The sequence below is a fragment of the Coturnix japonica genome, chromosome 2 (assembly GCF_054131305.1).
Source record: "Coturnix japonica strain WE chromosome 2, WE-NBRP24, whole genome shotgun sequence".
In the NCBI taxonomy this organism is placed as follows: Eukaryota; Metazoa; Chordata; class Aves; order Galliformes; family Phasianidae; genus Coturnix; species Coturnix japonica.
This window is the reverse complement of record NC_140664.1, coordinates 46,445,517-46,466,669: the sequence shown is the minus strand read 5'-3', so window position 1 is coordinate 46,466,669 and position 21,153 is coordinate 46,445,517. Positions and strand designations below refer to the sequence as shown.

Here is a 21,153-nt window from a genome sequence, read left to right as displayed (position 1 = left end):
GTTCTTTAACACGTCCCAGTTAATAAAAGAAGCCTGTTGTGAAAATGTTCAGGTGTAATTAGGTACCTTGTTTTCAAATGGCAGTTCACCACTCTGTCTGAAAGAACCAGCATGTCACACATCTCTGGGGTGTCTGCCTTGTTTGTTACCCATGGTGGGCAACCTTACAATGGATATGAACTTTGGATCTGGCCTTCAAAGAGTGCCAGGGGATTTACAGGTCTCCTGAGGCCAAGAACTTTCTAAATATCTGGTTACTTATTCATTAAGTGGGTTTTTGCATTGCATGGTGGCTTGAAGCCAAATCAAAGTAATTTTTCTCCATGTGTGTACGACTGTATGAGCCAAAGGTTTTGCCACAGTATTTCTGTTTGCAGAGGAAAATACCTCTCCTGATGACTGCTAGCAAAGGTACCAGGACCATCTGCATCTGAGAAACAGACTGTTATTCTAGGACTAACTTGTAGCAAAAAAAAAATTGCAATTCTTGTACAGTTCTAATTTGTCTTCCAAGGTTAAATCACTCTGGTCCTTGTTATCTCAGATCTCACCCTCTCCTGCCTATAGAGCATCACTAATTACTGCTTGAACAGAACACATATGCATAGCATGATCCAAAATTAATTTGTATGAATTTATGTTAAGTGTGATCTTTAGTAATCATCATTTGCCTTGCTTTACTGCATAAATGGTACGCTAGCAATAACTAACACTATTAATATACTCTTAAGAGAAGTAGTTTTGATGCATTCCAAGTTATAAACCCAGTTGCATTTATGTATCCCACTCAGTTTACTTTCTCATTCTGATAGCAATATTCAATAGCTGCTCTCAGACCACTGTGACTTACAGCATTAGTGACTCCGTAAAGAGTTGGGAAGAGAAATCAAAGCTCTCAATTCTTATAGTAAAACCTGCTGTTGATTTCAAAGAAAGCAAAACTGGGTTTGGACTGTTTCCATTGAAACTTCCCTCCAACTACTCCGACAGGGAATAACATGATTTGTATAACACAGTCATGGTGAATTTGTTTGATCTACTCAGTTATTGAGGTTATCCATATGAATAAAAGCAAGCGTCAGACAAACAGCATCCAGTAGACCCACTGAGTTCACTAAAGATTGAATAGGTGTGAATCAGGGCACAGCTTGCTCTAGAGGAATATAAGGAAAAGGATGTATACATTCTAAAAGATGGCACATTTTCAGCCACAGTGGAAAAGAAATAGCATGTGGCTTGGTGGGGACCCTTCTCTCCAGGTAGTCCATGCTCAAAGCAGGAACTTTGAGTCTTTTTGCAGGAACATAGAGTGTTTTGAATTGGAAAGGACCCTTAAGGGACATCTAGTCCAACCCCACTGTGATGAACAGGGACACCTACAGCTATGTCAGGTGCTCAGAGCCACATCCAGCCTGACGCTGAGTGTCTCCAGGGATGGGGCACCCACCACCTCTCTGGGCAACCTGTTCCAGAGCTTCACCATCCTTACTGTAATTTTTTTTCATTATATCAAATATATATCAAATCTAAACCTTCTTTCAGCTTGATACCGTTTCCCCTCACTTTCACAACAGACCTTGCTAATGTCTATCTCCTTCTTTAGATACTGAAAGGGTTGCCTGGCTGCCTCTATTCCTCTGGAAGCGATCACAAAGCGAGGGGGCTCTGTGGCACAGCTGCCTTACGGGTAACCCCACGGAGCTCTCAGCATGGACTCCCCTGGAACAGGCTGCCCAGGGAGGTTGTGGATGCCCCGTCCTTGGAGGTGTTCAAGACCAGGTTGGACGGGGCCCTGGGCAACCTGATCTAGTAAATGTGTATGTTTGGTGGCCCTGCCAGGCAGGGGGGTTGGAACTACATGATCCTTGAGGTCCCTTCCAACCCGGGTCATTCTGTGATTCTGTGATCTGTGTGTGACTTTATTGACCTGGCTACCTCATGGAAACCCGGCTCCTCCTTCCAGGTAACTGTGAAGCCCAACACGAGGTTTTTTATGGTGCGACCACCTCACGCAGACTCTTCTCTCCGAGCGACTCCCCAGAGCCTCAAACAAGGCTCCATTCACAGCCCCTCGCTCCTCCAGCAGCCAGGACGCGGCAGGGCTGCGCAGCCGGGAGGTCAGGTACGGAGACAGCCAGCAAGGTGAGCGAGCCGAGACACCCAGCCCTGCCCGCCGGCGGCGAGACCGGGGACCGCGAGGTAAAGGCCGGGCGTGAGTCAGTGCGAGGGGCGGGGAGCGCGGCCGCGCTGTGCCGTGTGAGAGCGAGCGAGGGAGCGAGCGCGGCTCTGCCGGGCGGAGGCGGGGGCAGCGTGTCCGGCCCAGACCCCTCCTCCCTCCTTCCTCCGCCCGCCCGCTCCCTGCGCGCCTCTCCCGGGGACGCGGGAGACGCCGTCGCCGGGCCCGGGGCCTGGACCGCGCCGGGCTCCGTCCCCTCGTTCCTCCGGTCCCACCGCCCACTCGCCGCCCCGCCGCGGGGCTGGATGCGGCCCGGAGCCCCTCGGGGGCCGCAGCAAGATGGCGGGTAGGTAGCACCCCCCTCCCCCTCCCCGCCTCACGCCGCCTCCCCCCTCCTCGCCCCCGCCCCGGCTCGGGAAGCGCTTCCCTCGGCGGCGCCCCCTCCTCCCCCTGTCCGGTGTGCGGGAGGCTGCGGGGCGGCCCTGGGAGCGGGGCCGGGGCACGACTGAGCCCCGGTGGTGCGGGCGGGGAGCCGGGGGACGGAGACGCGGGTGGAGGGGGAGTGCGGGAGCGTCGTCCCACGCTGCTTGTGTCCCGCAGATGTGTCGCTGCTCCAGGAGGACCTGCAGGAGGACATCGACGGATGTGAGTGGGGCCGGGGGGCGGCGGGGGGCTGCGGGCGGGCGAGGAAGTGGCTGAGAGCGTGGATGCCCACGGTGCATTGTGGGAGGGGGAGGGAGAGAGAGAGAGGAGGCGGAGGCCATGCTCCGCGCTGCCCGCTGTACATGAAGCACACCCGGGACGGTGCGGGGCCGGCCGGGCTCCGCCGGGCGCTGCCGCGGGGGCGCCGGGGAAAAGTTGTCGGCGCGCAGCGGGGTGCGTTGGGCGACGGGAGGAGGAGGAAGGAGCGCGGGGCGGAGCGGAGCGGAGCGGCGGTTAACGGGCACCGGGGGCCGCCCCGCCGGGAGGTGTGGCAGCGGACGGGCCGGCGGCGGCGGGAGGGCGGCGGGGAGAGGGGATCAGCGCCCCGAGCTCCCATGGCTGCGGCGGGCGGGGAGGAGGGAGCCGAGCAGGGAGCACGTGGGTGGCTTTTTGTTGGGGTTGTGTGCCCCGAAAGGGTCGGGAGGGAGCTCTGGCAGGGAACACGGGGCCGGACGCGTTTCAAAATGCGGCTCGGAGCGGGCTGGGAGGCGGTGCCCAGGTGAGCGGCGCCCGGAGCTCGGGCAGCGGGGGGAAATCGCACCTAAAAGTGAAGATGGAGGCAGCGGCCCGGCCCTGTGAGGCGGCTCCCGCCTGGCAGCCGCCCCGGGTGCGATTGTGGCTGTGTGCAGGTGTTGGGCTGCCTCACGGCTGTGTGCTCACAGGCAGGAGGAAAACCGAACCCTTCCTTTATTCTTCTTTTTGCCTTATGTTTTTGTGCGAGTGAGGTTTTAGCTTTCCAGGTCTACCTGTAAGCACGTTCCGTCTTCGTTTTCAGTGCGGGGATCCTGTGTTTCGAGGCTTTTTGTTGTGTGCTGCCTCACACAAAGAGCCTTTTAGCAAGGCCCTGCTTTTTTTTATGTTGATCTTTTTTTCTTTCTTTTCACTTTTGATCGTTGGAAATGCAGTTAGTTTTCTCTGCTGTTATTTGGTGATTACACGGAGGCTTCCTTAGGAGTGACACGCTTTCAAAGTACATTCTGTGTCTGCTAAGAAGCTGATTTTTCTCCCCTGTCAGCCAGGAGCTGGAGGAAGATGTGACTGTATCGCAGGAGAGATGATTCTGAGTCTGTGTGTTCCCTGGTGGCAGCGTGAATCTTATGGGTTTGCCTTCAAAAAGGAAGAAATTCAGTGTGTGTGTGTGCATGGAGAGATGACTCAGTCCAGATGAGAGCCTTCTGGAGGCTGGATAGAAATCTGAAAATCTGAAACCTCATTAAAAATGACTGAGGTTTTGATGGAAGGAGATAAAAGGGAATAGCTTGATGTTGAAGTGTATTACAAACAAACAAACAAAAACCTCCACAGGAATCTGTATGAATCAATGTGTGCTGTCTGGACGTACTTTAGCCATACCGTGTCTTGATTCTACGTGGTTTTGTTCTGCTGAGGCGATGGGTGTGAGTTAAAGAGAAACTACGCAGGCTGTTCATCTCTGGGTGAGAGCACTGGGCTTGCACCTCGGGAATAACGGCGTTTTGTATCCATGAACAGCAGGCCTTATGTATTTTGTGAGGGTTTTCCCAAATCATGTGTTATTTGGGATGGCATTGCATGGCCGCAAAGACGAAAGATGCTTTGGGGGAGGGGTGGTGGAAGAAAAAAAGAAGAAAGAAAGATGGAAAGGCACATTTCTTGCCTGACTTGACCAAGGCTGAACCCTACCCCACCCTGTAATACACGTAAATATTTCAACTGTTCACAGCTCTTCTGAGCAGTGGGGCTAGAAATTAGTTTAGAGATGCATTCCTGATGTGCTAGAATGCAGTTGTAAGTAAAACGGATCTGCTTGTAGCTTTTGTGCGCGTGTGATGCTGGCAGCTGTGGCCCTGCTGTTAAATGCACTGAACATTAAGAAAGTAAGTGATTTGTTAACAAAAGACTGAGATCCTCTGAAAGGCTGTTGATCAAAGTGAACAGTATGGTGTTTTCTCCTTGAGTTTTGAACTCATCTGGTATCAAACGGTCGTAAAACATCTGTGAGGTACACTGGCAAAAAACAAACCAAACCAAAAACGGGAGGCGTGATTAAGGCTTGATTGTGTATAAGGACTTGGATTGAATGTCTTAAGCTGGAGGTGAGGTGTCTTAAGCTCTGGTGAGGTGTGTGCCTTAGGATGTAGCAGAGTGGGTGCTCCGTTGTAGCTCATCAGTGAGTCTAGATATGATTCTGGATGACAGAGAGGTGTATTTTGATTGTAATTAGTATTGTGATTTGCTGTTTTTTAATACAGCGGAAAATAAGGATGTGATGTCAAGAATGTGACCCTAGATATCTTTTATTGGTTGTGTTGTAAAGCGGGAGGGGGAAGTCTTGGAGCTGAGCAAACAACGTTACACAGTTGTTGCTTAAAGTAATAAAGGAAGCATCAACTGAGTTTTTCAGAGCTATGAACAGCTGTTGTGTGGTCCTTGTCTTTAAGGTCTCTGGAATGAAAGAGGAGGCTCAGGGGAGCCCTTAACACTCTCAACAACTGCCTGAAAGGAGGTTATAGCAAGGTGGGGTTCTCCCAGGTGACAGAGATAGTACAAGACGTAACGGCCTTAAGTTGTGTCAGGGGAGGTTCAGGTTGCGTGTTAGGCAAAAACTTCTCAGAAGGAGTGTTGAAACACTGGAACAGACTGAGCAGGGAGGTGGGGAAGTCGCCATTCCTGGAGGTGCTCAAGAACTGTGTGGATGTGTCTCTGAGGGGACGTGGTCAGTGGGCATGGTGTGATGGGCTGATGGTTGGACTGGATGACTTTAGTGTGCTTTGTGAACTTTAATTGTACTGTGATTCTCTTTTACTGGGAACTTGAAATTGTTCAACTGTACAATTTGTCCCAGCCCACAGTCATTGTGCCTGCTCACTGAGAGCTGATTTACCTGAAACAGAGAAAGTTATGTTATCTTTGGAGCTGCTGTTTTAATAGTTGCTTGTAAGAAAAGGTGTGCTTAGTTTTACTTGATGAATATATAAGTTAACTGCAGAGTTCCTGCGTGACAGGGATCTCTTGTAAAGAGTCCAGCGGAGGGCCACTAAGATGGTGAAGGGCCTGGAGCATCTTAGGGGGAAGTTCTTCACTAGGAGAGTGGTTAGGCCCTGGAACAGGCTGCCCAGGGAGGTTGTGGATGCCCCGTCCTTGGAGGTGTTCAAGGCCAGGTTGGACGGGGCCCTGGGCAACCTGATCTAGTAAAGGTGTATGTTTGGTGGCCCTGCCAGGCAGGGGGGTTGGAACTACATGATCCTTGAGGTCCCTTCCAGCCCGGGTCATTCTATGATTCTGTGATCTCCCCTATGAGGAGAGACGTAGGGAACTGGGTCTGTTTAGCCTTGAGAAAAGAAGGCTGAGAGGGGACTTGATCCAGGTTTATAAATACCTGAGGTGTGGGAGCCATAGTGGTGAGGCTGGTCTCTTTTCAGTAGTGTGTGGGGACAGGACTAGGGGTAATGGGATGAAAACTACAGCATAGGAAGTTCCACACGAATGTGTGCAAGAACTTCTTTACGGTGAGGGTGACGGAGCACTGGAACAGGCTGCCCAGGGAGGTGGTGGAGTCTCCTTCTCTGGAGATATTCAAGACCCGCCTGGACGCCTACCTGTGTGACGTGGTGTAGGGAGCCTGCTTTGGCAGGGGGGTTGGACTCGATGATCTCTAGAGGTCCCTTCCAACCCCTACAATTCTGTGATTCTGTATCAGTAGAAAGTGGTAAGTTTGCGTGTAGAGTAGTAGAAGGTCTTATGGATACTCGTGGAAAGGGTCTATTTAAAAATTGTCTTTTGTTTATTGGTTTAAGAGGTGAGAGATTAAACAGGAGCTTTTGTAAGAGAGGCTTTTAGAGGGTGGTTGATAAACCAGCTGGATTGACTTTTAAATAATTAATTTCAGCTTTGCTTTGCATTTCTATTTTGCAAGCTTGGTATTTTCTGCTCTTGGTTGCTTGGAAACCACTGGAAAGCTCTGATTTTTCTTGACTTTTTTTTTTTTTTTTCTTTAGGTGAATGCATACTTTACACCTCATGGTACATTACTCTGATAATTCCTATAAGTATTTGCATAGCTTAGCAAGCGGCATTTCAGTATTTTATTGCCTCAATTCCAGTGAATGTTTTGCTTCTGTGCATGTAGTTCTTGATGTCAGAAGCTATGATAGTAGTTAAGATGTTCTTTGTCTCCTGTGTTCAGCCAGTGGCTTTTCCTCGTTTGGTAGTTGAAAGTTTTTCAAAGAGAGAATCTTCAGTGAATTTGTGCTGGCTGGATGGACAGAGGGTTGTAAAAGAAATGCAGTTCCTAAATGGAAGTACTTGTGAAATGCAGCTTTGTTGCTTTGTTATTAGCTCTAGGGTCTTCCCCTCCTAGTATCCATCCCTCCTCCACCCTCCAGTTAGTAACACTCCATTGCATTTCATCCATGCAGAAATCAGTGTAACACAAATCTTTAAAGATAGAAAAAAGGAAGGGGACTGAGGGGGAGAGGAATTACCCGTATTAGCAGTGGGGTGAAGATTCCAAGTGGAATCTTGCAAGTAGATTCCCCATCTCATCTGGCCACAGCAAAATAAGCCCATGGTTCATTTTCAACTGGGCAGTTACTTTAGTCTGTTGCTTTCCTTTGTTTTCCATCTGAAAGCTGACGTAGTATGTGCAGAGAAAGACATGAAAATTTGGCTTCTGTTCAAATACTTGTTTAGTGCATACAGAATCAAAATAGAACAGCGTAGTAAGGCAGGTAGAAAGCATAGATTAGCTTACACAAATAATTGAAAACTAAACAAGAGGAGGATGGAATCATTTATTTCTGCAGACAAGTAAGGAGTTATATGACTCTTCCTGCATAGGTTCTTTCTCTGCAATCTGTTGATGGTTCTGTAGATTGAAGCGATCATTTCAGATAGATGTCATCTATGAAATGATAGAATCACAGAATGACCCGGGTTGGAAGGGACCTCAAGGATCATGTAGTTCCAACCCCCCTGCCTGGCAGGGCCACCAAACATACACATTTACTAGATCAGGTTGCCCAGGGCCCCGTCCAACCTGGCCTTGAACACCTCCAAGGACGGGGCATCCACAACCTCCCTGGGCAGCCTGTTCCAGGGCCTAACCACTCTCCTAGTGAAGAACTTCCCCCTAACATCCAACCTAAATCCTTCCCTCCTTCAATTTGGATCCATTTGCCCGTGTCCTGTTATTGTCAGCCCTTTCAAAGAGTTTACTCCCCTCCTGGGTGTAAGTTACCTTCAGGTATTGAAAGGCTGCAATGAGGTGCTCCTTCCAAGCTGCTCATCGTTGTGTGTGAGATGTGTATGCTGAGAAATAGAATGATCTGTAATTAAGAGCCCAGATTGTGAAATGGGATTGCTTTATTTCATTCAGGGTTGGAATTGTGATTTAAATGAGTAGAGAAATTAAATTCTGACTTAATAGCTGGTTTTAATATTGAATTTTCTTTCCTTTTTTTGAAGTTTCTTCTCATTGATGACTGAGTTGCATTTACATACAGCTTTTGGAATGTTGACAATTGCAAATGCTATAGACACGCTTTGGTGATATAAAAGCTTGACATTCAGATTCTGAAGCTTTGCTGTCCTGTTGGGAAACAGTGAGTGGTAGTCATTGTTTTCTGAAATCTTAGTGTTCAGTGATTCAAAGAGAATAAGATAGCTTTGTTAACTGTAGCAAACAGTGTTAGTGGTTGGATTTTACTAGTGGATAAAACAATCCTAAAGAATTACAGGAAAAAGAAGAAAAAAGACAACCCAGTAACTTTATGAGCCGTCTGCTTTGAGTATTTTGTTCTTTTGCATTGACTGGAAAAGGATAGCGGGTCTTTCCAGCCTTTTTATCCAGCAAATGAATGAAGCACTTATTTAGCTGAGCTGAAGTAAGTGCTCTCTGAGCATTTGCAGATGTCAAAAGCTAGTTGATCACTGACCATATATTCTCGTTGCAGGCAGTCAGCAAATCAGCTGACATTAGCAGTGAGGTTTGTATTGGTCGAATGCATTAATTGAATTACTCTATTAGTCTTTGGGAAGTGCAGAACTATCTTCCCAAATAGAATCTTATTTCCATTTGAAGTATGTCTTAACATTTATTTTTTTGCTGCAGATTAAGCATCATATACTGAGATAACATCCATTCAATGTATTAAAATTCACCATACCTTTCCTACAGTAATATCAGAACCTTTTGTATTGTGGTTCCTTTACCACAGAATAAAAACATCCAGCTTTTATTATGCTGGCACTTTGTAGACTGAATACCAGGTCACTTCTTGCACTTAGTTCCAGCTTTCCATGTAATTCAGCCTCCAATGTGATGTTCAAATGCTGTGTTGCAGTGCTGGCCTCTTGGTCTCCTTGGAGGCGTAGCTCTGGTGAAAGAGTGCCAAGCTATTCTGAGTTACTGTGTTGGCGTCTCAGTAGTATGCAATCTTTAACCTCTCAGCTGTGAAAAATAACAAACAGGAATTAATGGCAGATGTTGTGCAGTGCTTGGAATCAGTTCTCTGCTGTGACTGACGCTCTGTTCAATTGGGAATCTAATAATCAGTTTTCAGTGCAAATGAAGCACGCGTGTTAATTCAGCTGTTTCCCCTGGAGGTCGTGTTTTAATTCTTCTGACTCGTCAGTTCATTTCTCTACCTTTTAATGTGGCTTCTGACCCTCACAGAAAGTGGGAGACTCAGGTGGATGGCTGTATCCCTGTGGAATTACAGTTTTAACAGTCTCGCATAGGTAGTTGTTTGTCTCTCTTTCTTGAGGAATGTCTTAGGATCTTAGAGAGGAGGAGATGATGTAAGGAAATCACAGAATCACGCAGATCACAGAATGACCTGGGTTGGAAGGGACCTCAAGGATCATGTAGTTCCAACCCCCCTGCCTGGCAGGGCCACCAAACATACACTTTTACTAGATCAGGTTGCCCAGGGCCCCGTCCAACCTGGTCTTGAACACCTCCAAGGACGGGGCATCCACAACCTCCCTGGGCAGCCTGTTCCAGGGCCTAACCACTCTCCTAGTGAAGAAGATCAAGAATAACAAGAGGCAAATGGCACAATAAATATGTGTTAGTCTGGGATGCAATTTTCATTTAATCTAAAAATATTAGTTAATAGAAGTGTCATGCTATAGGAATGTTTTTCTCTGTTAAACGGGCCTGTTTAGGTATTTTTTTGTCTTGTTGCCATAGCACCTAAATAGTTCCCAGATAGTTGAATGTAAAAGAGACCACCTTTTCCTTCCTCTCTAGCCTGCAAGAGAAACAGCTTGATTAATCTTTAGGGATACTTGGAGTGCAAGTTTGCCTATATGTATGTTTTAGTAGAGGAAACTAATTGGAAAAAACAACGAATCAAACAAAAACCATTGACATTAACCATTTTAGTTTTTCTTTCTTTTTCTAAGAGTGACTTTTCCTGTAGACCACGCTTCATTACAAAGAGTTGCAGAAAGAAGAACAGGCTGAGGAGCTGCAGAAAGAATTTCAGCCTTGCAATGCCTGGGAAGCACAAAGGTTTATCCCACTGAGCGTCTTGAATTCTGTCAGAACAAGTCTAAAGAATGGCGTTCAGGCTTTAAATGGAGAGAGCAGAAGTACAGTTAAGAAGCGCAAAGTGATAGCTGTTGCAAAGCTGTATTTTCACAGCCTGTCTATGATGGAAATCCCAAAGCTTGCCTTCTCGGTGCTTAACCCCAGTGAGCGTGTTTGAGTGACTGTGCTTGAACCAGCCACAGTGAATTACTGTATCAAGTGAAGCAGTCCGGTTTTGTAGCCAATGTGTTACAATTCATGGTTTCAGAGCATTGCAGAACTAGAGCAAACCTTTGGAGCATTTGAGCTCTTCTGTTAGTCCAAGATTGGAGTATACCCAGTATGAATATGATGTTTTTCTGTGTAACAGATATTCCATTAGGGGCAGGACTTGAGTATGTCTCCAAGCAGAGTAAATGTGTGCATCCTGTCATGGTATAGGATGAAGAGGAGCATCTTGGCTGAAGATGAAAATGGATTTCCTTCGTGATGCTGCAAAAGCTCTCAAATAGCCACAGAATCGCTGTGCTACATATTTAGGGGATGGGTGGCTTTGACTGCAAGGAACTTGTAGAGAAGAAGAAAGTACCTTTGATTAACTTCCTTGCTTGCATTGCCAGAATTTTACTTCACTCCAGCACCATTCCAGGAGTCTTAATTGCATGCAGATGTTTGGAAAGGGTAAGAGGTGGGGGCTTAAATAGCAGGAGACTTGGATACCGTGGTGATGGGCGTGACATGCTCCCAACAGGAAACTGGTGGACAAAATATAAACTGTTGATTGTTTTAACTGGTAGCTCGGATGTCCTTCTTTTCGCATCCGCTTCCTCTGGCTTAGCTTTTGTGGCGGGTCTGACTAGCAACCGGTAGAAGCTATATTCCACCGTTGTGCAAATTAATGACCGGTGAGTAATAAGAGATGGAGATTTATTTTCCTTTGTTTCAGAGCAGTGTTTGCAGTGCTGCTTGTGGTTGCCTCAAAGGGGCGAACCTGTTTGTAGCTGCACCTGTCCTTGCTGCTTAAAGGATTTAGTGCTGCCCTTTGTTTTCTCTTACGTTTGATGAGAAATTCAACTCCTTTGGCATCCTTGATAACTGTCTTTTTTTTCTAAAGGCTCTTACTAGATAAAAATATTCCCTTAATCTGTTATGTTTAGTCTAGTGGTTCTTAAATTTGCTGTGCCATACTTGCATAAGTTTTGTGTGTAAACAGCTTAGCTGCTGATTTTGATTCCTGTGTCTTGCTTTCATCTGCTAAATGTTTCCCTCCTGAAGCCTGTAGCCAGGCTCTGTATTGATGGGTTTGCTCAGTCTGTGTTTCAAGCTGTTAGCGAACTACTATGAACGTGCTGCACAAGGGCTAATGTGAGCCTTGCAGTTAGCACAGTGACTTTGGGTCAGAACTGCTTTGCATTTCCTCCTTCTTACCTTCTTTCATGTTTGTTCTCACTTTCTCCTCTTTCCTTCCCACCCTCAATCACAGAATCACAGAATGACCCGGGTTGGAAGGGACCTCAAGGATCATGTAGTTCCAACCCCCTGCCTGGCAGGGCCACCAAACATACACATTTACTAGATCAGGTTGCCCAGGGCCCCGTCCAACCTGGTCTTGAACACCTCCAAGGATGGGGCATCCACAACCTCCCTGGGCATCCTGTTCCAGGGCCTAACCACTCTCCTAGTGAAGAACTTCCCCCTAACATCCAACCTAAATCTTCCCTCCTTCAATTTGGATCCATTTGCCCGTGTCCTGCTATTGTCAACCCTTTCAAAGAGTTTACTCCCCTCCTGGATGTAGGTTCCCTTCAGGTATTGAAAGGCTGCAATGAGGTCAAACCCAAACCCATCCTGCCTGGAGTGTAGACAGTGAAGTTTGTGCATATGGGTGTGATTTACTGTGCATGGAGCAAGAGCTCAATTGGGGGTAATGCTTCATTTTTGAAGGGGGAGACTGGGAGTGAGACAAAAAAGGCAAAGTGTGGTTCTTATTTCTGCTAATACGGTGGCCAGACTGGAATTATCACCTGCAAATCCTTTTTATCCATTCACCAGTCTTGTATATCGCTGAGTAAAATCATACACTGTCCAAACTGGCATTTTTCTACTGAAAACATTTCAGGGTAAACTTAAAAGTGCCTCGTTTGCATTTTCAGTCTCAGATTTGAAATCTGCTATGTTTTTTCTGCTGTGGTATCTCATGGACACGTCAGATCTTACTTTCTGGCAGTGGAATTTGTGGTTGCCTCTAATTGATACCAGTCAGGTGAGGTGGTGGAACTCAGCAAAACAAACAAATCTGGTAATGTTTGCTATAGCGTTTGATTGATGTTACTGAAGCGGTCCAGTAGATTTGTAATTGAGGCTGAAACAGCACGATCGATGCTTTGGTCTGCAGAACTGGAGGTGGAATACAGTGCATAATGAAAGAGTAATAATTTTCTAACTGTGAATAAATACTGATATTTAGCTTCTATGCTCTACTAAGAATCTCACTTGCTGTGGTGGATTTATCTTTTCAGAACATCAAGATGCAAAATGATTCTCTTACAGAAATGAGATGGAAAATAATGTATTTACAATGTTGAAGGGCTGCGAATGCTACTTGTATTCTGCAGAAATCTGACTGCAAGGTGTATTTATTCTTTCATAGAGGACAGGGATTTAGAACAGAATTAGCTACGGTTGTTTTGTGGTATGATATCTGTGTTTCGGCTTGTAGGACTAATATTTTTACTTTACAGTTAAGCAGAAAAATTACTTGCTTGAGCAGCAGAACAAGAACAAAGTCTTTTCTGCATTTAATGTGATATTGACCTGAACATCTTTACGGCCTAGCAATTACCTATACTACACTTGAATAAAAACTGGTCAATTTAGCTACATCTGTAGCAATTGCCACAGACTCCTTAATAGATCTGGAGAATGCTTTGGGAAGGAGGGATCTAGGTGGAAGTCTTGAATCTTTAAAATTGCTTGTTGTTCACCTTTGAGAAGTAAAGAACCGCTCATCTTCAGAACATCCATCTTCTCATTCCTGCATTTCTGTGCCAAAGCGAAGGAGGTTATGTTTCTGCTGTGGAGCTCTTAGCAGATACAGAAGAATAAGAGACCTTGCTGCTGAGCAGTCTTTGGTAGAAAGTCATTCATTTATTATTAAATAGAAAAAAGTAGTTATTTTTTCAGACGTGATCTTTTGTGTCTGTCTGTAAAGATGCAGCATATACAAGTTCTTTGTGAAAGATGCTGTGTAGATGAGATGCAAAATAGATATTACCTCATTTGAAAATAGGCCCATAGGCCACAGTCTGAAGAGGACTGAGTTGTAAACGGCCTTCCCTTCATGTCTGACTTCTCAGACAAGCTTGTCACTGGTTGACTAAGCACCTCTGAACTGTCTCAGCAAAGTGGCTTCATGGTCCATGGTAATAACTGTGACAGATAGTTGTTGTATCCTTGCTGTAAACCAGGGAACTTAAGGCAGTTGTGTATCTTACCGCTTTCTTGATGTAGGATGCACCAGCTGCAAGACTGAGACAAGCCTGAAAAAAATGTATGCAAAGGACTTCTAAAGAAATGATTGGTTGGGAAAACAAAATTAGAGAGAAGTTATTTGGCTTGAGTCAGGAAGACTTAGGTTGGACGTTAGGGGGAAGTTCTTCACTAGGAGAGTGGTTAGGCCCTGGAACAGGCTGCCCAGGGAGGTTGTGGATGCCCCGTCCTTGGAGGTGTTCAAGGCCAGGTTGGACGGGGCCCTGGGCAACCTGATCTAGTAAATGTCTGTGATTCTGTGATTTGTGTATCTGTGAAATTTATAGCATAAAAGGTACTATGGTGCTTGGGTGAGTGCTCAGAGTTGCGTGGAAAGTAAAGGAGTGCTGAAGAGGCAGTATTAATATTTGGTTAAGCCTTCTTGACACCTTTCTGGATTAACCTTCAAGTGTAGTGGACTGAAGTTCCCTTTAGCTTGCTTGAATCAGTGTCTTGCTGGTTAGATTGAAAAAGAATACGTAGGACAAAGGTAGCAGTACTGTTTGTAACTATAGTCTGCTCATGAAGGGATTGATTTTACAGAATCACAGAGTCACAGGATGACCCGGGTTGGAAGGGACCTCAAGGATCATGTAGTTCCAACCCCCCTGCCTGGCAGGGCCACCAAACATACACATTTACTAGATCAGGTTGCCCAGGGCCCCGTCCAACCTGGTCTTGAACACCTCCAAGGACGGGGCATCCACAACCTCCCTGGGCAGCCTGTTCCAGGGCCTAACTACTCTCCTAGTGAAGAAGTGAGTGATTTTAATCACTCTTCTTCCCTGTTGATATTAGTGTTGCTTTTATTAGGCTGCTGCTGTTTGTACAATTTTCTCTGTGAAGAAAAGCTGAGCTTCTGGCATTGAGTAATGTTGCTCAGTATCCGTAGCAGACACGTCAAACCTATTGTAGCACTGAACTTTGTTTTACACCACAGTGGAAAATCCATACATCTTATTTTCTGTTTGAACTAGCGTGAGACCTCAAGCAAATAAACTGGAAACAATTACTCATTTGTTTGGCATTGATATTTCTGAAATAGGGTGGTTTTAGCAGTTTGTTTGACTTCACCAGGCGAAATGTATGAGAACAAATAAATAAAAGGCACCAGATAGGCAGCCAGCTGTGGTGCATGTTTATGTGTTAAGACATATACAGAGTGAGCCATCTTCATGTTCTGCAGTTTATATCCATGTTGAACCACTGTAGGAGTATTAGAGGAGAAGTAGTGAGAAGGGAGAAGGAAACACTGAATGCAAAGTTGAAGTCGAGAGGAGAGAAACAAGAACTAAAACTAATGGAGGCTGGTATAAGGTTTGGTGTATTTTTTTCATTGATGCGTTTGATAGCTAACAAAATAATTCCTTAGGTGGCTATATTTGCAATGGTTTCCTTGGTTTATTCTTTGAAATGTATGGTCTGATCTATAGACTTTAAATTAGGAATGTTAAGATTACAGAATCACAGAATTGTAGGGGTTGGAAGGGACCTCTAGAGATCATCGAGTCCAACCCCCCTGCCAAAGCAGGCTCCCTACACCACGTCACACAGGTAGGCATCCAGGCGGGTCTTGAACATCTCCAGAGAAGGAGACTCCACCACCTCCCTGGGCAGCCTGTTCCAGTGCTCCGTCACCCTCACCGTAAAGAAGTTCTTGCACACATTCGTGTGGAACTTCCTATGCTGTAGTTTTCATCCCATTACCTCTAGTCCTATCCCCACACACTACTGAAAGATCCTGTTATAAAATTAATTTCACCTGACTTGACTATTAAAGTGATACTTTTCCCTCCAGTTGGTTATGTCATAGCTGAACTGTATTCATTTAGGTCTGTTAAGAAATCGATCTGAGTGCAGTGGTTTGGCTGCTTAGTGAAGGATACAATTATTATCATAAAAAAAGAATGCAGTTCATTTTCTGCAGTGGGGAATATAAGGCTGACTTAATTCATGTATGGATGCCACAGAACACATTTCTGCTTTCATTTGAATTGATGAGTTGAATTTACGTCTGTGGAATGATGCAACCTGTTCCCTGTGAACTCACCTGGTGTAAAAACCTGACCTGCTGTACGAGTGCGTTTTTACCTTCCCTCACCTTTTCCTGTGATAACTGATCCAAACAAAAAGCCCTGACGCATGGGAAACAAAACAAACCCCCCAAACCTGAACCCTGTGCCTGGGTTTCCTAAGGACTGGGCAAACAGAAATTCAAACAGTTGTGTAAACCTTGGGTTGCCAAGTGCTTTCCTTTTTTGCTGCAGCAGCTTTATGCAACTGACCTTTTTTTGGGCCTTCTCCCCCACCCCGCCTCAGCAGTTTGTTATCCTTTGCCTTGGGCATATCCAGGAGCACTACTTTCTGTCCCCAGACTGCTCTGCTGTCAACTTTGTCTTTCACAGCTCCCAGCTTGCTTTCTTCCTTGCTCCTATTTAAGTTTGATTTTTATAAGATTGTTTAAGACGTACCATTGATGTACACTTCTCTTTTTCCTATAATTTCTTCATTTGATTTCGATCTAAGATGCTATATGCAATCAGCACAATTAGAGCCTTTATCCAAGGATTTATTTATGAGCAATTAAACAGAGTCCATTGATTGTCGGTGTAGAAGGTGGGAGAACTGTTTTGCTGGTAAAGTGATGCTATTAACCCAGTTTATCTCTGAAGACATTACTGTTGTAGAGAACTTTGGTCGTTAGATGTGTGCCCCGGTGGCGCAGTGGTAGGAATGCCGCGTGGCAACACCGGAGGCCCGGGTTTGAATCTCCTGTGACGCAAGTGGTAGAAATGCCGCTCTGCTACACAGGAGGCTCGAATCCCGGGAGTTGGACTTGATGATCTCTAAGGTCCCTTCCAACCAGCACAAGACTATGTGAGATCTTTTGACATTTGAAATACAATAAGGAAGACATTCGGCAAATGGTACCCACTTACATATTCAGAATGTCAAACACAGAAATTAATGGTGTGGTATCTGATAACTAGATTACATAGTGCAATATAACTGTATGAAACTCCTTTTCTCTGTTTGTTGGACTTCTAGATTGATTGCATCTGTTTGTTTGCTGATTTTCAATAAGCTTTTCAGATAGATTTGGCCAGACTGAAGAATAGTTGTGATGTGCTTCAGCGTTGTAATTTCAGGGATAAAGGGACTTGTGATAGTTGTTGCAACTAAGCAATTGGAGCTGCAGATTTTGCAGATGTGTGTTGTATTTGCAGGGTGTGTTCATTGCAGGACTGCATGATTGAGCGGTTTAAAGGGCATTTGGAAGCTAAAAATGGTACTGTTTCAAAGTCCCAGTTTGAAGTAGCTCTGCAGAGCAGGCATGGACCTCTTTTACATTTCATTGTGGTTTCTGTTTATATGAAGTTGCCTTTTGATGAGTTGGTTAGTAATTCTGCAGCAGGTGAACTTTACCTGTTTTATTTGGTAGTCAGATATAGCAATGCACATCTAAACATTTGAATATGCTTCATTTATTCATCTTTAAAACACTTTTGTTCTGTTAGATGATGTTGTATTAACTTTTTATCTCTGGACTAATTGCACCTATGATTTTAGGATGTATGTTCAAAAAGCTAAAAGTCACTTGCCTGATAAAAAAAAATAATGGAAGGTATATAAAGTACTTGTGGTCAAATTAAAGTAGCCTGAGCTGTGGATGTTTAGTGATACGTCATGTTTGGGTATTTAGAGAAAAACACTCAAAAATCATTTAATCCTATTTGTAGGTAATCACTTTTGTATAGGAAAAGCCTTCTGGGGTTTGGGTAAAGCTTGGGATAGAGTGTGGTTAGTAAATGTATTGTCATGGGAGCCTTGCCTAGAATTCTGTATTTCAGACCAACAACAGACATCATTTTAGTATTAAACTACTGTGATTATAAGGAGTATTTCTGATGTCTCTGCTAGTTGGTGTGGATGACTACAGCTCAGAGTCTGATGTGATTATTATACCTTCAGCCCTGGACTTTGTCTCACAAGATGAAATGTTGACGCCTTTGGGAAGACTGGACAAGTACGCTGCAAGTGAGAACATATTTAACAGGTATGCTTTGTTAATGTTCTGTCTGGCTAACAATATGCAAAACTATTCATCTCATTCAAATCTGATTGAAGTTAATTTGCATGAGATATAAGTAATAACTATTTTTTAAAAACATAACTAAGAATTCTTCACTTTCCACTCCTCCTTTGGTTTGCTGATTCTCCTACTTACAGAGTGCAAAATAATCTTGGTGACAAAAAATGGTTGTTGTTTGCAGTTAATAGTGTAGTTGTGTTTTCCCCTTTTTATTTCTGTTGTGCCACTAACTTAATTGCTTCACTGTAGTAGCATGGATGTTGTAGAATATTTCACTTGCCTGCATGCACAAACTCTGCCATGGGATCTAGAAGTTCAAAATCAACGTTTACTGACATTTAATTATAGCTTTAAAGAGTTAAAAGATCGTAGAAATGTATAGAATATACTAAGATTGACTTTTTCTGGTGTTTTAATATAACAGAGTTTAGTTTGGACTCCCAAGAACATCTTTATTAAAGCATGCTTGCTTTCATGTTGGATTCTCTAATTTAGTAATGTATGGAACATGAGTGTTATCAATCACCCTGTAGATTAACCTCTCTATTTTATTATTCATGACCCTTGTTCTATAAGGATTTAACTGTGTTCTTAACTTCAGTCATGTGAAGCTTACTTAAAATCCCATACCTCATATGTAAAAACATCACAGTTTGGAATCTTGGTTTGTTTTCCTTCCAATTTAACTGAATTTAACAAATGTGTTGTGATTTCTCTTATAGCCTGCATAAATCTGTATTAATTCGTTCTGAAATGCTTGATTTTAAAGTTTTCTGTTTTCTAGAAATAGCAAATTTGTGGCATTTTCCATTGCCAGTCATGTGGGATTTTTTGTTGTTCCAATTGCTTGGCGAGGAAGGGAAGAGGAGATACCTTTTAGACCTATAAATTGTCACAATTAAATACCCTTAATAAAAGCCAGTAGGGTGGAGAACAAACTCAAAAACTCAAGTTGTGTCCTGAAGTTTAAACAAGCATAGCAGTCCTAATGCTTTACTGGGATGTGAGGCTTAGACTGAAGATTTTAAGATCTTTTTGATGATGCTGTTTAGCTTTATCCGTCCTCTGCTTGCTTAAGTTTTTCTGCAGGAGAGAATGGGTGGAATATATAAGTTTTCTCTTATTTTTTGTTTTTTGCTGATGTAAACATGTTGATTGATGCTTCATAAGGCCTAGATGCCTTATGCAGTGTAAGAGCATACGGAAAATAGCACGTGATAGCAATAAGGCCAAGTAGCAGTTAAGCGTGAATGATTACAGTTTGTGATGATTTAGCATCAGTCTGAGAAAATACTGGAGACATTTTTGCTAGGCAGAGGTGAAACAAAGTGCTTCATAGGCAAAAGATTGGAATAACAACTTAAATGTCACCTAATTTATGCCTCATTGAAATGATGTAATCACATCTAATTACCTATGCATAGGTTCAGATTTTGTTGCTCTTTCTCTTCAAACCGAAGCAGATCTTGGCAGCAGACTTTCATCAGTATTATCAGTCCTGGCTATTGGTGTAGATATTGTTAAGTCATCTTCTTAGCTTGCTGCTTTCTGTTCTGAAGTACTTATTTGTTTTTCCCTTGGAGGATGTTACATAAGAAGTTGCAAAAGAGTTCTGTTGTGCACTGGTGCTGGAGTCCTAGCAGAGCCTATCTACTGGCTGGGCTTTCAGCTGTGAGAAAGCACAAAGGAGCGGAGGAGCAGGATATATGGTAGATTTGAATAAAAGATTCTTTGCAGCTCAGATAAAAACAAAATGAAAGCAAACTGAAATGGAAATTCTAGGGGAACAGTACTGCTTGTGACAGAATGTGGAAGTCTGGAAATGTTCCGTCTCATCTCTGCAGACATCTTCTGTGACTCATCTAAATACCAGAAGTGATAGTGTCTTTAAGGTGTTTCAGGATGCTTCCAGGTTATCTAATACGGTCTGTTAAAGGCAGCCTTCTTGCTTCCTAGACTCCAGGTGGTAGAGAGATTGGCATCAGAAAGATTTTGGTTTTTGCATTGTATATGGCAATGAATTATTTCAATGCGATTATTTTATTCCTGACTCCCAACAGCCACAATATCCATTTTAGTTGTATATTTCTGTGATTCTACAATAAATTTAGACGTTTTAGAATACATGCTCCGTTATGGAATGAGGCTTTTTGGGAACCGAGGAGTCAATTTATTTCCAAGGAATTAAGCGTAGTTGTTAAATGTTACAGATCAGTATTTCAGAGCCATGTTGTAAGCCTTCCAATTCCCTTTTGAAGAGCCAGGAACATCATTTCACCATGTATTTTAAAAATTAGAATTGGCATGCAGGAAGAATCTCCGCTGAGACAAGAAGCTGTTCTCATCTCTTGGTGCTGTTCTACATATCATAAGTCTTTGAAAGATAGTAAGCTTGGTGGGATGATGAGAAATATATAAAGGCCTTCTAAAGGCTTAAGATAGATCTCCCTTATAAACATGGTCTAATAATCATCAGACAAGGTGGGGTGGTTTCAAACTAAAAGAGGGGAGATTTAGCTTAGATGTTAGGCAGATGTTCTTTACTCACAGGGCAGTGAGGCGCTGGCACAGCTGCCCATAGGAGCTGTGGTGCCCCATCCCTGGAGGTGCTCAAGTCCAGGTTGGATGGGGCCCTGGGCAGCTGAGCTGCTGGAGGGCAGCCCTGCCCATGGGAGAGGGTGGGACTTCTCATACAAACCATTCTGTGATTCAGTTACTTTGCCTTATTCTCGTTCAGATTATAGTCAAGAAGCTGATTCAGAACTTGGTTATCTACATCTACCCTATCTTTTTTTTTTCTTCCCCACTTCCTCTCTTTTTTGTGCAGACTAGCCCGGTGTAAACTTTCTCTTTTCTGCTTTTTTTTGTGAGTACTGACCTCAACTGTGAGTACTCTGCCAAACCGATTCCAGAGATGCACAGGTGAAACTTTAAAGCCATTCATTTTGACAAGGATGTTTCTGAAAGAACTTGTCATTGTAGGATGCATTAGATTATTTCATCTCATTTCTGGTTTCATCTTTCCTTGGTCTTCCTGATCTTACCGTGTGTCACAGAATGAATTTTAGTAAAGAAGAAACAAACCCCAAAACACAGAGTTGCAGTTGTATACATAGTAAAGAAAAGTTACACAAGTTA

At 44.1% G+C, this 21,153-nt stretch overlaps 1 protein-coding gene across 14 annotated transcripts in view; it reads left to right on the top strand.

Moving 5' to 3' along the window:
• Positions 1-2,362: 2,362 nt before the first annotated feature.
• PPP4R1 (protein phosphatase 4 regulatory subunit 1) overlaps positions 2,363-21,153 on the top strand; it is a 52,746-nt gene continuing 33,955 nt past the window's right edge. For 3 of the 14 annotated variants that reach the window (XM_085539721.1, XM_015855263.3, XM_085539717.1), the window contains exons 1-3: positions 2,363-2,522; positions 2,777-2,821; positions 17,895-17,979. Coding sequence is in view for 7 of the 14 variants with exons in the window: in XM_015855263.3 (XP_015710749.2) it covers positions 2,516-2,522; positions 2,777-2,821; positions 17,895-17,979 (137 nt within the window). In the remaining 7 variants the exon portion in view is untranslated. Of the gene's footprint in view, positions 2,523-2,776; positions 2,822-2,868; positions 3,145-3,198; positions 3,257-17,843; positions 17,980-21,153 lie in introns of those variants that run through there. The other 11 variants (XM_085539720.1, XM_015855260.3, XM_085539716.1 and 8 more) reach the window with 8 other exon arrangements.